At 42.2% G+C, this 13,738-nt stretch overlaps 1 protein-coding gene across 1 annotated transcript; it reads left to right on the top strand.

Annotated features, from left to right (window-relative positions):
• The first annotated feature begins 413 nt into the window (after positions 1 to 413).
• Positions 414 to 3,974, top strand: LOC147850533 (uncharacterized). Its single transcript, XM_087336652.1, has 7 exons — positions 414 to 578; positions 1,421 to 1,567; positions 1,668 to 1,766; positions 2,709 to 2,897; positions 3,013 to 3,132; positions 3,355 to 3,426; positions 3,512 to 3,974. Exons 1-7 carry the CDS (start codon positions 429 to 431, stop codon positions 3,761 to 3,763), a joined length of 1,029 nt encoding a protein of 342 aa, XP_087192778.1. The 5' UTR covers positions 414 to 428; the 3' UTR covers positions 3,764 to 3,974.
• The last annotated feature ends 9,764 nt before the right edge of the window (positions 3,975 to 13,738 follow it).

Genomic DNA, 13,738 nt, shown 5'->3' with positions numbered 1-13,738 from the left:
ATCTCACACGAGAAATGCAACGAAGAGTTAGTTCAAAAGACTAAGCCGATGGTGCCAACTAAAAGTGTTCACGATATTGTCGATAATGGATTGGTCTTTGGACCTTGATCAAGAATCATTATATATAGCATTAACTTGATATATGTATAGCATTAACGTTAGAGCAAATAAATGATTCATTCACCCATATCTGCTGAGAATAAATTTGATTAATTACTGATTAATTAATTAGCACTTAAGGAAGGCTTAATTACCTTCTCCACTGATGATGAGACTCATAAACTTGCTCTGTTCCTGCACCTCCTCCTCCTCCTCCTCCTTCTTCTGATGATCTTCTTCTGATCTCTCGATTTCGAACCTCTTCCCCTGCTGCTACCTCAGGCCCTGCGTATCGGAACCTCCTTCCTCATCATTACCTTCCTGCTGCAATGGGAGACCTTACTTCCGAAGTAGAGCTGCCACTGCGTATCGGAACTCACAATGGGACCTTCCACTGTGATGAAGCTCTGGGTTGCTTCCTCCTCAGGCTCACCTCTGGCTTCCATGGTGCACAAATCGTCAGAACTCGAGACAACCAGGTTCGTACAATAAGACATAACATACGTACGTCTATACGTACATACGTACGTCTACGCATACCATATGTATACGCAGTGCATTACGTATATTATTATGCGTAGTCATACATAGACATGTACGTCTACGCATAGATCGATGCATCATGCATGCATCCTAGGTATGCAGTACGTCTAGACAGATACATACATACGTATGTACGTACGCGTTTATGCATACATACATGCGTACGTACGTACGTACGTCGATGCGTACATACATACATAAATACATACATACATACTTACATGCTTCGATGCATGCATTCATACGTTGTACGTACGCACCTAATACATACGTGCATCTATTCATATATATACGTAGTCTATGCATACGATGCACGTACGACTTGTATACAAACGTCCATACATATTAAGTACGTACGTATATGCATCCATGGATATACGTACATACATACGTACGCACGGTCTAACATATGTACGTCTATGCATACACACATACATACGTCTATACATGCTTGCATACATACATACGTCTATACATGCATGCATACATACATACGTCTATGCATGCATGCATACAAACACACATACATTCGTCTATGCATACATACATACGTCTATACATGCATGCATACATACACACATACATTCGTCTATGCATACATATACATATATCCATGTGTTCCTCCCCCTCTCTCTCTCTTTGTTGAAAACACGCAATTCTATTAGTAAATGGTAATCCCTCTCCATCTCTCTGACTGTTTGCTCTCAGTGTATGTCGGCTTCCATGACTGTTTCTAGCCTGCCTTATTCATTGACTACTTGTCTTACCTGATCTGTAGATATTGGAGTCATTAGATGCTGTCTTGGATGTTGGTGGTGTTTATGATGCTGAGAAGTTCCGGTTTGATCACCATCAGAGGGGGTTTGATATTAAATTTGGTCACGGATTTGTCACCAAGTTGAGCAGTGCTGGGCTTGTCTATAAGGTATTTGGCTTATGGCTTTGCCTTTTTGTTGAGTAGATTTTAGATCTCTCTGATGCGATTGTGTGGAGTATTGTTTGTGATTGTTGGAATTTTACTCCAGCATTTTGGGCTTGAAATTGTTGCCAAAGAACTGGGTTTAGATGCATCGCATCCAGATGTTGAACGAGTGTATAAAGCTGTATACAAATATTTTGTGGAGGTATGCATATGATCAAAATTTTCAATTTCAATTTAAATTTGATAGCAAGATTGATACTTAAACCCTAAACCCTAAACCCCTGTTTAGAAGAAGATTGAGGATAGAAATGCAATTGGTAGAGGGCCACTGGTGATGTTTGGTACTACACACATGATTGAGATTCATGAATGTATAATAATCGATATACATATCTTGTTAAAAGGGTTTAAGTGAAGTCAAGATGAACAGTTTTTGGATTGTTGAGGTAATGCTACATTATGGGTGAAGGATATGTTTGGTGCTAGTCACTGTAAACATTATTTTGATAGAAACAGCCAGAGTTGATCATATGTATCGAGAAGATTAACCTGAACCAATATGTGAAAAAGACATGTTATAACAGATGGAAAGACATGTTTTTAAGGTCCATGGGAGACTGATTGTGATCGATGAGGTGGGACCCAGTGTATGGAGGGCAGTATACTCCCAACATAGAAGCATCATGAGGTGCCTCAATTGGGTTAGCATCTATGAGTTCAAACTGATCAAAGCCTATAACCATTTGTGTTAGCTGGATCATGTAGCACAAGCTCAAGGTGTGCGCAATAGTGCAAAGCATCCAGTTTCCCGTAAAGGGATCTGGGACTACACTTGATCACGAAATTAATGCGAGAAAGAACTTGAGAAGGACGCTGAGCTTGCTGATGATCGAGATCTCTTGCGGACTATAAATTCTCTGGATTGGGATGATCATTGTGCACTGGAACTTTGTAAGGAGATCCTTATGGAAAACTGTGTTGTTCTAAAGTATGATTAACAGATTGCTAAAGGTTCCTTATCATAGATTAAATATGTATGATCAACGAGAAAGAAACAAAGTAGACCTTTATAAAGTTTTGGAAATTGTTAATGGTAAGCTCTAGTGATGAGTCCGTATAACCAGAACTTGTTGATATTCTGAAGGCCCTTGATGCTGTAGATAATGGAGTAAATCAATATGATACCGACAAATTGCCTAGGTACATAAGTAATACACGTCTATCTGCAAGAGTTGGGAGACTAAACCCAGACTGGTTGGAGCCAAATACACCCGAAATTGAGAACAAGGCATTCTTACGTGCTATGGAGCTTGCAGGTCGAGAGTTCCTAGATGTAAGAAAAATAATCAACCCAAGTTTTTTAAACAACTTTCTCAACTTCAATGTATGTTGACACTCTAGATTGTATTTTTGTTTGAATTAAATTGACTGTGGCCTTACGTGTGTAGGCCTTGAAGTACTATTCAAAGTCATGGTTACCAGCCAGAACAATTGTTTCTAATTGCATCAGCAAGAGAAAAGAGCTTGACCTTAGTGGACAAATCATAAAGCTAGATAGATACTGCCCAGTAAGTGGCATGTCAACTGTGCTATAATACATATATAACATATAAGATATAACTATATGGCTGCATTTTTGTATAGGTATAGTTTATGGGTTATACCATACACATATACCATATATATCACATACTTATGAGAAATACAACATACCATAACTCAAACATACACATATATGGTATATTGTTGAGTTATGGTTTAAACATTCATATATTTAATAAATTTGGCAGTGGAAAGATCACATACATGAGCTCGAAGAGGAGCTTAAAGTGGAACAGAGCATAAAATATGTGATATACCAGGTATGACTGGAAGAGTCTTGTTATGAAAGATCCTTTCTGGAACTGGCCTTCTGTTTGAGTAATAAGATTTATAATGTTTTCTTAGGATGATGCAAGCTTGAACTGGCGAATACAAGCAGTTGCAGTTGCGTTTGGAAGATTTGAGAGTAGAAAACCTCTTCCAGAAGCATGGAGAGGTCTAATGAATAGTGCATTATCTGAGGTAGTTGGTGTGAAAGATTGTATTTTCGTTCATAGCAGCGGATTTATTGGCGGTAGCCGCAGTTTTGATGGGGCACTAGAGATGGGATTAAAAGCTCTAAAAGTAACTGAAGATGGAAATGTTTTAGTAAAGTAAAACAATATTATGACTCACGAGATGGGAACATTTACGGTAGATCTTAACTCGTTGTACTTAGATTTTTGTTTTTGCCTACCAATCGGCAAAATTCAAATTGCAAGGACATGACTTGAAAGTTGATTGTTCGTGCAGTTTTGGGCAATTGAATCTTAAGCTTGTGTTATATGCATTTTGAAAGAATGCTTTAAAATATGAAATCTTTATGTGAGTGGATGCTTATTTTAGTCTTCTGTTTTTGCAATATTTTTGTATACCCTAATCTTGCATAATTTGTATAATGTATAATGCATGATCTTACAAGAGTGCTTCTTTTGGATTATTTGTAGGGAAGTATATAATGCCCAACATGCATATTTTCATGTTTAGGTATGACATATTGTATTGATGAAAACAAAATGAACTAAAATATTTTTGCTCGTAGGCGTTGTGTTTATGTTTGTAAATCATTTTCATGGAGTTTTTTCTTCACTAGGGAATATGGTTCTGATATTTTTTCATGCCTTTAGCTGTGTTATAAATTATAATGGATGGAACAACATTATTTATAAAATGCTAGGCTTCAGTAATTATCTATACTTATCCATCAAGATAGGCTTTTTTCCACAAGCATTCAAATCCTTTTCTGCACTAATAACCATACAGTTAGCCCTCATTTCTTTTAAAATTGTTGTGTACAGCTTTATTTAAAACATTAGACATCAAATAGATAATTGTAACTTCCAGACTGTGACTGTGTTCAATCTTAATATTTTAACTAGCATGTATTGATGGTATGTATCCTTTCTTTAAATGCTTGCATGAATGCACCTTATAATAGTCAATGGGAATAAATAATGTATAGAAGGCATAAATAATTTTCCTTCACTCTCTAGAGGAAGGTGAGAATAATAAATCATATAATGATATTTTAAAATTCATCAATGAGGAAGCTTCTCTATCAAAGTCATGAATTTCATTTACAGCAATGATTTTCTATCGCCTTTGCAATATTAAAGAGCAGTATTCGTTATAAACATGATTAAAATGTAAAGGTTTATCGAGAATATAAAGAAGTACAATCTTCTAGGAAAAAAGAAAGGGTAAAACCATCACTCTAACACCAATGTTGTTTGGTTGCTCGTAAGATCTGTATGTTGCATAATATAGTATTGAAAAGTGCGTCGCCGGAATTTCGTATCACTTCTCTTGTGATACTTCTTGTGTCACAGATTTAGTTGCAAGATGCCTCATGAAAGCAAAATGATCCAATCTGAAACTATCAATATTTTGGTATCCGCCTCCCCTCCCCTTATAATTGCACCTTCATTTCATATTTAAATTGCATTTTCTAAGGTTTGGAATTATATACATCTTGACCATGAGAGACATGATCTCTTACTTGGTACCAATAACCAATTTGGTAATGCATAAACATGTGTGCGTTGAAATTGCATCAAGAGTCTCTACTCAAACACACACATATAGACATATGCACACACATCTATGTAAGCATACACATATACATGAAGTATCAAATTCATTGTTGGCCATGCTCATTGTTTTTGCATTGACGTGGTGGCTTAAGATGAAATAACTTGTTGGTGGTCAGCTCCATACAAATCAGTGGCTTAAGATGAAATACCTTGTTGGTGGTCAACTCCATACAAATCACGGACATCTTACGCGGCCATAGAAACCCGATGCTTATTTCAAAGGTTTAAAACACCTGATTAATGAGACGGACATTGAGATTAGTTCTCCATTCCGTAAATTTAGTGAGTGGATTGGAATTAATGAGGGCCCGACACATAATTTAGTGAGTGGATGGGAATTAAAGTACAAGGATAAAAAAAAAAACCCAATGTGTTTGTGCATATGGTTTTGGAGGTAACTGAATATACAAAGTCCATTCATTATTAGAAGCACATATCATAAATATAGTGTAAATTTTAACCGCCACCGCCACCACCACCGCCACCGCACCCGCCACCGCCACCACCACCGCCACCGCCACCGCACCCGCCACCACCACCACCACCACCACCATCATAACCGCCCCCACCACCACCACCACCACCACCACCATCATAACCGCCCCCACCACCATCATAACCACCACCATCACCACCGCCACCGCCATCGCCACCGCCATCACCACCGCCATCGCCACGACCACGGCCACGGTCACGCCTCTTAGTATTACCATGGGCACACATGGCAAGAACAAATGTGAGGATGAAAATTGAGGCTACAATGCCCATAAACGCAAGCCCAGCCCCCCCAGTGGAACCCGTGTCCATCTTGTTTTGCATACACGACCGGAATGGAATGGATCCAACTAAATATATATACATGTACATCCATCCATCCATCCATACATACATATATGTATATACATATATGTATGTATGTATGTATGTATGTATGCCGGTAGTAGTACTTTAGATGACTACAACTTTTACCAATAATCCGTGTTGACTATTGGAACAGGTGTCCATCTTGTTTTGCGTACACGACTGGAATGGAATGGATCCAACTGAATATATATACATGTACATCCATCCATCCATCCATCCATACATATATGTATATATATATACATACATTTGTATGTATGTATGCCGGTAGTAGTACTTTAGATGACTACAACTTTTACCAATCGTCCGTCGTCTGTGTTGACTATTGGAACCCGTGTCCATCTTGTTTTGCATACACCACTACACACGATTGGAATGGAATGGATCCAACTAAATGTTGGGCCAATCCACTCAAGTGGAGCCCACAACATGAAGCCGGATGAGAGCTGAAGGGCCGATCGAGAGTCGGTTGAGCATTGCTCAGCCGATTGGGAATCGGTTGATCGCCGAATTAGCTTAGGGCCAAAAAGGAGAAAAGTTATAATTATTTATGATTTTATTTATATATACATATATATATATGTATGTGTATACCCTTTTTCTTTTGTATGTTTTTGGTGTGTGTCTTTTGTGTGTGTGTGTGAACATAGGTACATAGACGTTGGACAACAAGGAGAAAAACATAAAAGGAGAAGCAGGAAACAGAGCGGTGTCGCGAAGTTTCGCGCGTGCGTGTTACTTGGGAGGGACCACGGGGGTCTTAGACTAGGGAGTACTAAAGGGATAAATAAATAAATAAATATTTTAAATCTTATAAATATAAAGCACTCTTCGAACCCACTCTACGAATTCTCTTTACGAATCCTCTTTACGAACCCTTTGTACGAATCCTCTCTACGAACCCACTCTACGAACCCACTCTACGAACCCTCTCTACGAATCCTCTCTACGAACCCACTCTACGAACCCACTCTACGAATCCTCTCTACGAACCTTTCTCGAGCAAGGGCTCGTTGCCCTTTGTTTTGTGAGGTCGGTGGCTTCATGTACTTTCCTCTAGTCTACAAAGTGTACATCACCTTTATGCCTCTACGAACCTCATGCTGCACCTTTAACACCTTAGATTATTACCCTTCCCCTTACATTTTGTTATCTTTTTCTCATTATACAAATTTACAAGTGCATGTGCAATATTGCATATCCCCATTTTATTTTTCCTATCTGAGTTTCTCACCGTAGCCGGAAATCTTCACGACATCTACCCCCACCAAACCGCACATCCACCGGTATGTGCCAAGAGGGAAAAGGTGAGAGATTTCAGCGACAATGATCAACCAGGTCCTCCGCTGTCTCGGCACCCAACCACCTTATCGGCTCCTACTGACCCCAATCTGTCGACTTCCGAACCGATCCGTCCTCCTTCCGGGAGCTCGCCTCCGCGGCTATCCTCGTTGACCTTGCTCGACTTTATCCTCCATTTCGAGCACGCTTTTCCCTTCCACATGGCCCACCATAGCCTTTCAAGCCGCCAAGTTTGCTGCATGTCCTCGAACCGTCGGCTCCATCCGATCCGCCATATCCAATGTTCGCACCTTCTTCCCCGATCGGTCCTCCCGAACAACATTGCCGATCCGGTCACTCTTCCTTTGTCCGCCGCATATGTCCTCCGAATGCGCTCTTAATCTCTCCGATCGCACGCCAAATTCCACCCGTGGCATGCCGTGTATGTCCCTCCTTCAGTTCGATCGTCTCCGCGTCCCAAACACCTCAGCGTTCTGACTCTCTCTGCACCGCGCTTGCCTTCCGTAGGCTCTTCCCGTGCGTCGATGTTGTCCTCCGAATACGTGCTCGTTCTTTGGTCCTTATGTGACCCCATTACACGCTCCTTGCTTCTCCCTTGCTCGTCGTGCTCTCTCTCCCTTGCTCGTTGGTGTACCCCACTTCGGCGTCGTTTGCGGATCTCGTTACTGTTTCGTCTCGACTCGTGCCCTCTTGGCCCGCTTGGCTTTTCATGCCATCCGGAAAGCCGCGCTTCCTCTTCCTGGCACGTAGCCCTTTGTTCTCCGTGCACCTCCTTCGGTTTCCAAGACACATCCTTGCGCTCACGCCGTCCATCCGTTGATCCCGACACCTCACTGCTCCATCCTCCGTCTTGTACTTGCCTCTAAAAGGCTCGACCGGACTGCTATCACCAGTCACTCGTTGCCGCTGTTTCAGGTGCATGCTTGTTCTTTGGCCCTCCGTTGACCGTAATGCATGGTCCGTATCACACCATAGTGAATTACACGCTTCTCCCGCCGTAGTCCCGTCCTCTGCGTCGGCCTCTTCTCCCTTCGTTGCCGTAGCCCCTTCTGACTCCGGCTTATCATCTTGGCCCCGCTCATCCTTCATTCCGTATTGGATACCCGTTCTGGTAACCTCGTCCTCTCCGACTTCCGACTCCTCGCCGCCACCCCCCGTCTCTCTGGTCTTACTTCGATCCACAACCGCCGACGCCTCTAGAATAGGTGTGGAGGGTTCCTTTGTTTCCGGTCTTCCACCGAACCGTAGTCATTGCGTTCGCTTGGCCTCCTTTTCACACTCACCGGCTCCCACCGCATGTTGTGGCTCGTGTACCTCGACCTCCAATCATGCCGGCATTGCCCTTGCCCGGATCGCTCTCGGCCGATCAGGTTCCGGTTCGCTCAACTCTCTTCCATGATCGTAATCGGTCAGTACGGGTTCGACCAAACAATCCTGGCCTTGCCGGCTCTTCTTCGGTTCGGGCCCAGTTGACCGGATTCCCCTCAATCTTCTTCTACGTCACCTTACGGTCGTGTTGGATTACCGACCGGTTCGTCTTCCGGTCGGGTCGGTTCCCGATTCTCTCCTCTTTGCTGCTCCCGGCCTCCCTTTTGGTCCTTCCGCACGTGCCCGCTTCGGGCCTCGCATCCTCACGGCCATCACCCATCTCTCCGGTCTTGTGTTGGTACTCAACCGCCGAAGTCTCCAGCCCTGGTGTCGAGGGATCTTACTCGTTCTCGTTTCGGTCACTCGCCTTGCCTCCGCCACTGTCCGTCACTCGGGCCGGCCGCTGGAGTCTCTAGAACCGGTGTGGGTAAGGTCCTGACACCATCGCTCATCGATGTCATGTTCGTATCCACCTCCACCCTGACGTCGTTGTCTGTGGCTACCTCGTATCTGATCGCGCAAGCCTTGATTACGCTTGCTTCCTCCCCGTTCAATGTTTCAGGCAAAGTGCCCTGAAACTTCTGCCCACTCTTTAAGTGGCGCTTCCTGGTCCGTAGTCTCCGGTCTCATCCATGTCCATCCCCTTTCCGCAAGACGAGAGGGTCACTTGCTCTGCACCCTCTCCCACGTCGCCGTCGTTGCACACTCTTTCGGTCTCCACATAGGCCCTGTTGTTCCTTCACGTCCTCCGATCCTCTCGGACCAGAGTCCATAATAAACCCCTCTTCGGCTTCGATCTTTGATCTCACGATCTCGTACGCCTCCCGTATCAATGCTTCTAGGTTGAACTCCTCCGACCCATTACGCGTTGAGCTCTCTTCCGGCGATAGTGCGTAGTCACTCACCATCCTCTCTTCTCCGCCGCTTGCGGGCCGTGTTGTGGCTGACCGCTTCTCACCGTGTCGTCTACATACCCACTCCACTTCGGACCAATCATCGGTGAGGCTGTGTGCTCCATGATCAACTTCGAGCTCGAATAAATTGTCCATCCTTTCCTCTCGATGGACCATCTTTAAAAATAGGAGGACTTTGTCCGCCTCCACCGATCTCAGATCCCGCTGCGAGAGTTGAGCAAAACGGTGCTCAAACTCTTTGAATGCTTCCATCACGCTTCGATGGGCCTTCACCAACGCCACCCATCGATCGAACTCGTGCGGACTTCTCCCCTCCGGTTTCTTGTACCCATATGCCTCCAATGAAGCTTCCATCCTTGTCTTCCCTTGCCGCCCTTTCACGTCGGGTTCACCAATTTATGTCGCGAAGTTTCGCGCGCGCGTGTTACTTGGGCAGGACCACGGGGGTCTTGGACTAGGGAGTACTCAAGGGATAAATAAATAAATAATTATTTATTTTAAATCTTATAAGTATAAAGCATTTTTCGAACCCACTCTACGAACCCACTCTACGAATCCTCTCTACGAATCCTCTCTATGAACCCACTCTATGAACCCACTCTACGAATCCTCTCTATGAACCCACTCTATGAACCCTCTCTACGAACCCACTCTACGAACCCTCTGTACAAATCCTCTCTACAAACCCACTCTACAAATACTCTCTATGAACCCACTCTACGAATCTTCTCTATGAACCCACTCTACGAACCCTTCCTGAACAAGGGCTCATTGCCCTTTGTTTTGTGAGGTCGGTGGCTTTCGTTGATCACGACTCGTCGACCTTTCGAGTTCACCGCACGAGCCAAGTGATCAAACGGGTACAAGCAAAGATGAGCACGCAAGATGAACACACAAGGGGATGATAACACAAACACGAATGCCTGTACGTCTTTATGAGGAGGAGAGGTGCATGGGCACGCCCGAAACACTCCCTCGTCACAAGACGACCGAATGTACAAGGAAGACACGAACAAAGAAAGAAAGAAAGAAAGAAAGAAAGAAAGAAAGAAAGAAACACGAATGATATTGGCCAAAGAAATAAATACGTGTTCGATTCCAACGCAAGAGGACCCTTTATAAAATAGGGTTTGATTACAATGGCAACTTCTAGTTAACCACCAGCTCAATCAAAACATAAATACTAAATGCCCTTAGAGACAAGAGCAAATCCGAACACGGCGAAGACGAACACACGAGCACCACCAAAATGCAAAATCCAACGAACCACGACCACTTGAACGGCGAGCACACAGGCTCGCAACGATGAACGGGGCGAAGCAAGGTCGAAACAACGAAGCTTGGGCTCACGAGCACTTCGAGTGCTGACGCAAAGAAGACGAGCACATGGGGATGAAGGGGTATGAGATGAAGAGAAGTGGTGAAGAAGATGATGAAGAGCTCTGAAGGTAAAATGGCGATAGTCTCCTCCTTCTAAAACGTCCTCTCTAATGAGCCCCCCTCGACCGCCTTTTATAGGAAAAAAGGAAGGGGGGTCACCAATTTCGTCTTTAATGCAAAAAAGTAATAAAATTCCTTAAATCACGTTGCATTGGAAGACTAGATTTGAACCGTGCACCTCTAGCTAAAAGTCAATGTGACTATCCACTAGCCCATTAACTCTCTCTTATATAATATATAATTCTATGTCTATAAATTCTTAGATTGTCTCCCCTCTACTTTTTATCTCTCCTCTCTCTTACTTTTTACAAGAGCTCACTACTCCCTACACCCATTCTTCATGTACTTTCCTCTAGTCTACAAAGTGCACATCACCTTTATGCCTCTACGAACCTCATGGTGCACCTTTAGCACCTTAGATTATTACCCTTCCCCTTACATTTTGTTATCTTTTTCTCATTATACAAAGTTACAAGTGCATGTGCAATGTTGCACATCCCCATTTTATTTGTCCTACCCGAGTTTCTCACTGTAGCCAGAAATCTTCACGACAGTGGGACTTGATTTTTCTGCGTACATAGAGCGAAAACAGAAAAACAGAAAATAGAGAAGAAAACAGAAAACGAAAGAGAACAAGAGGAAGAGCATTCTACGGAAGTGAAGGAGACAGAGACATGTGAGGAGTTGGTCGTGCTAACAGAGAACAACGACTGTGCAACACCTCTCCTACCTACTCGCTTTAGGTTCCTTCGTTTTGTGTTGTTTTCTTGTTTCTTATTTTTCTTGTTTTTCCATCCACCCAGTTGGGTGAAGAATTGTAAGGTTATTTGCTTGGTTTATCCACCCAATCGGGTGACGATCGTAGCCAAGGCTGTTGCCTTGAGGCTAGCACATTTCTTGTGGTTATTGTTGTTGTATCCACCCAATTGGGTGAAGATTGTAGCCAAGGCTGTTGCCTTGAGGTTAGCACATTTCTTGTGCTTATCATTGTTGTATCCACCCGATCGGGTGAAGATTGTAGATAAGGTTGTTGCCTTGAGGCTAGTACATTCTCTCTAGTCAAAACCTAGAGAGTTTGTACTCAGTTGTATTCGCTATTATGTAGCCAAGGCTGTTGCCTTGAGGTTTGTATGTTCCTCTAGTCAAAACCTAGAGAGGTCGTACTCAATTTGTAATCTTTGTTATTCTATCCACCTGATTGGGTGAAGGTTGTAACCAAGGCCATTGCCTTGAGGTAGATATACTCCTCTAGTGAGGTCATATTCCATTGTACTCAAAATTATAGTGAAGTTGTTTGGAACCTACGGTTCCTGTGGTTTTTCCCTACTTTGGGTTTTCCACGTTAAAATTTTTGGTGTACTCTCATTTTCGTCTTGTGGTTTCATCAAGTGTTAATTGTGTTTGAAGTTTAAATCATCCCAACTCAGTCTCATATTCCCAACACTAAATATACATACATGTACATACATAGATACATAGATACATAGATACATAGATACATATATATATATATATATATATATATATATATATATATATATATACATATATATAGCCAGTAGTAGTACTATTGGATGACTACATTTTTTTACTAATCTTCTGTGTTGAGTAATCATTTCCGTGGTTAGCAACTACTCCTTTTTCCGATCACTCTAGCCTTATACGTACATATACATACATACATACATATATACATATATATGTGTGTGTGTGTGTAGCCTCACATTTCACGATCGTGTGTATATATAGTATATATATGTGCACGTTCGCAGATAATCGCACCACAAGCGGATTTGCTCTCTTTTTGTTTAACACGAATTCTGGGTCGAACTCCTCTCACAAGTCCTACATTGGGGGCTAGTAGAGTTTGCCCATTCTAATGATAAGAGAATACATACCAAGGGAAATATGGAATTATATTGCCAACAACTTACGCGGGGTTTTTTAATAAACCATAATTCTAGAAGTACAGTACAACACATTGCATTGCAAGGAGATATTACTATACCTACTACACATGATTGTGCGTTACTAATATAATTGAAGCCACTAAATCCCCCCAAAAAGGGCGAGTTTCTTGATGAGGGATAATTGTGTATAATATATAATATAGAAAAGTATTTACTTGTATTGTCTATCGACTCTCTATCCATAAAATTTGTGTTAATCTATGGTGCCATGTTATTTTGTTGTTATCTCCCACTTAAGAGGGTGTGCATGAAAGGCTATAACTGAGAAGGACACAAAGCGAAAGTGTTCAAGGTAGGAGGTTGCTTGAAGTTGCCTTGTCATCCTATAAAAATAGGTATATTTAATGTACATCACCTTTTCGACTAAAAGTACCCCCAAATGTTTGCGGTAAAATAATAAGTCTATCACATTTTAAAAATTTTCCCTAAAAAAAATAACTTCTTGAAGAAATATGAATAAACTTTTTGGTATGTTATATATAGATTTTTGGTTTTTTTTTGCAAAATATATTATATAGTTATGGTCAATTTATGCTTTTCAAGAATTGGTTGTTAAATATGCAAAGAACTCAAGGTTTGTAAAAATCATAACATAAGGCTCATCAAAACAAATATCCTCGTTGCCATGTTTATGTCATAGAC

Source organism: Azolla caroliniana, unplaced genomic scaffold, assembly GCF_043228905.1.
Source record: "Azolla caroliniana isolate FFs.n. ecotype wild unplaced genomic scaffold, voAzoCaro1.0.p SCAF_21, whole genome shotgun sequence".
Classification (NCBI taxonomy): domain Eukaryota; kingdom Viridiplantae; phylum Streptophyta; class Polypodiopsida; order Salviniales; family Salviniaceae; genus Azolla; species Azolla caroliniana.
Note: the sequence above shows the minus strand (reverse complement) of the source record. Positions and strands in the feature narration are given on the sequence as shown.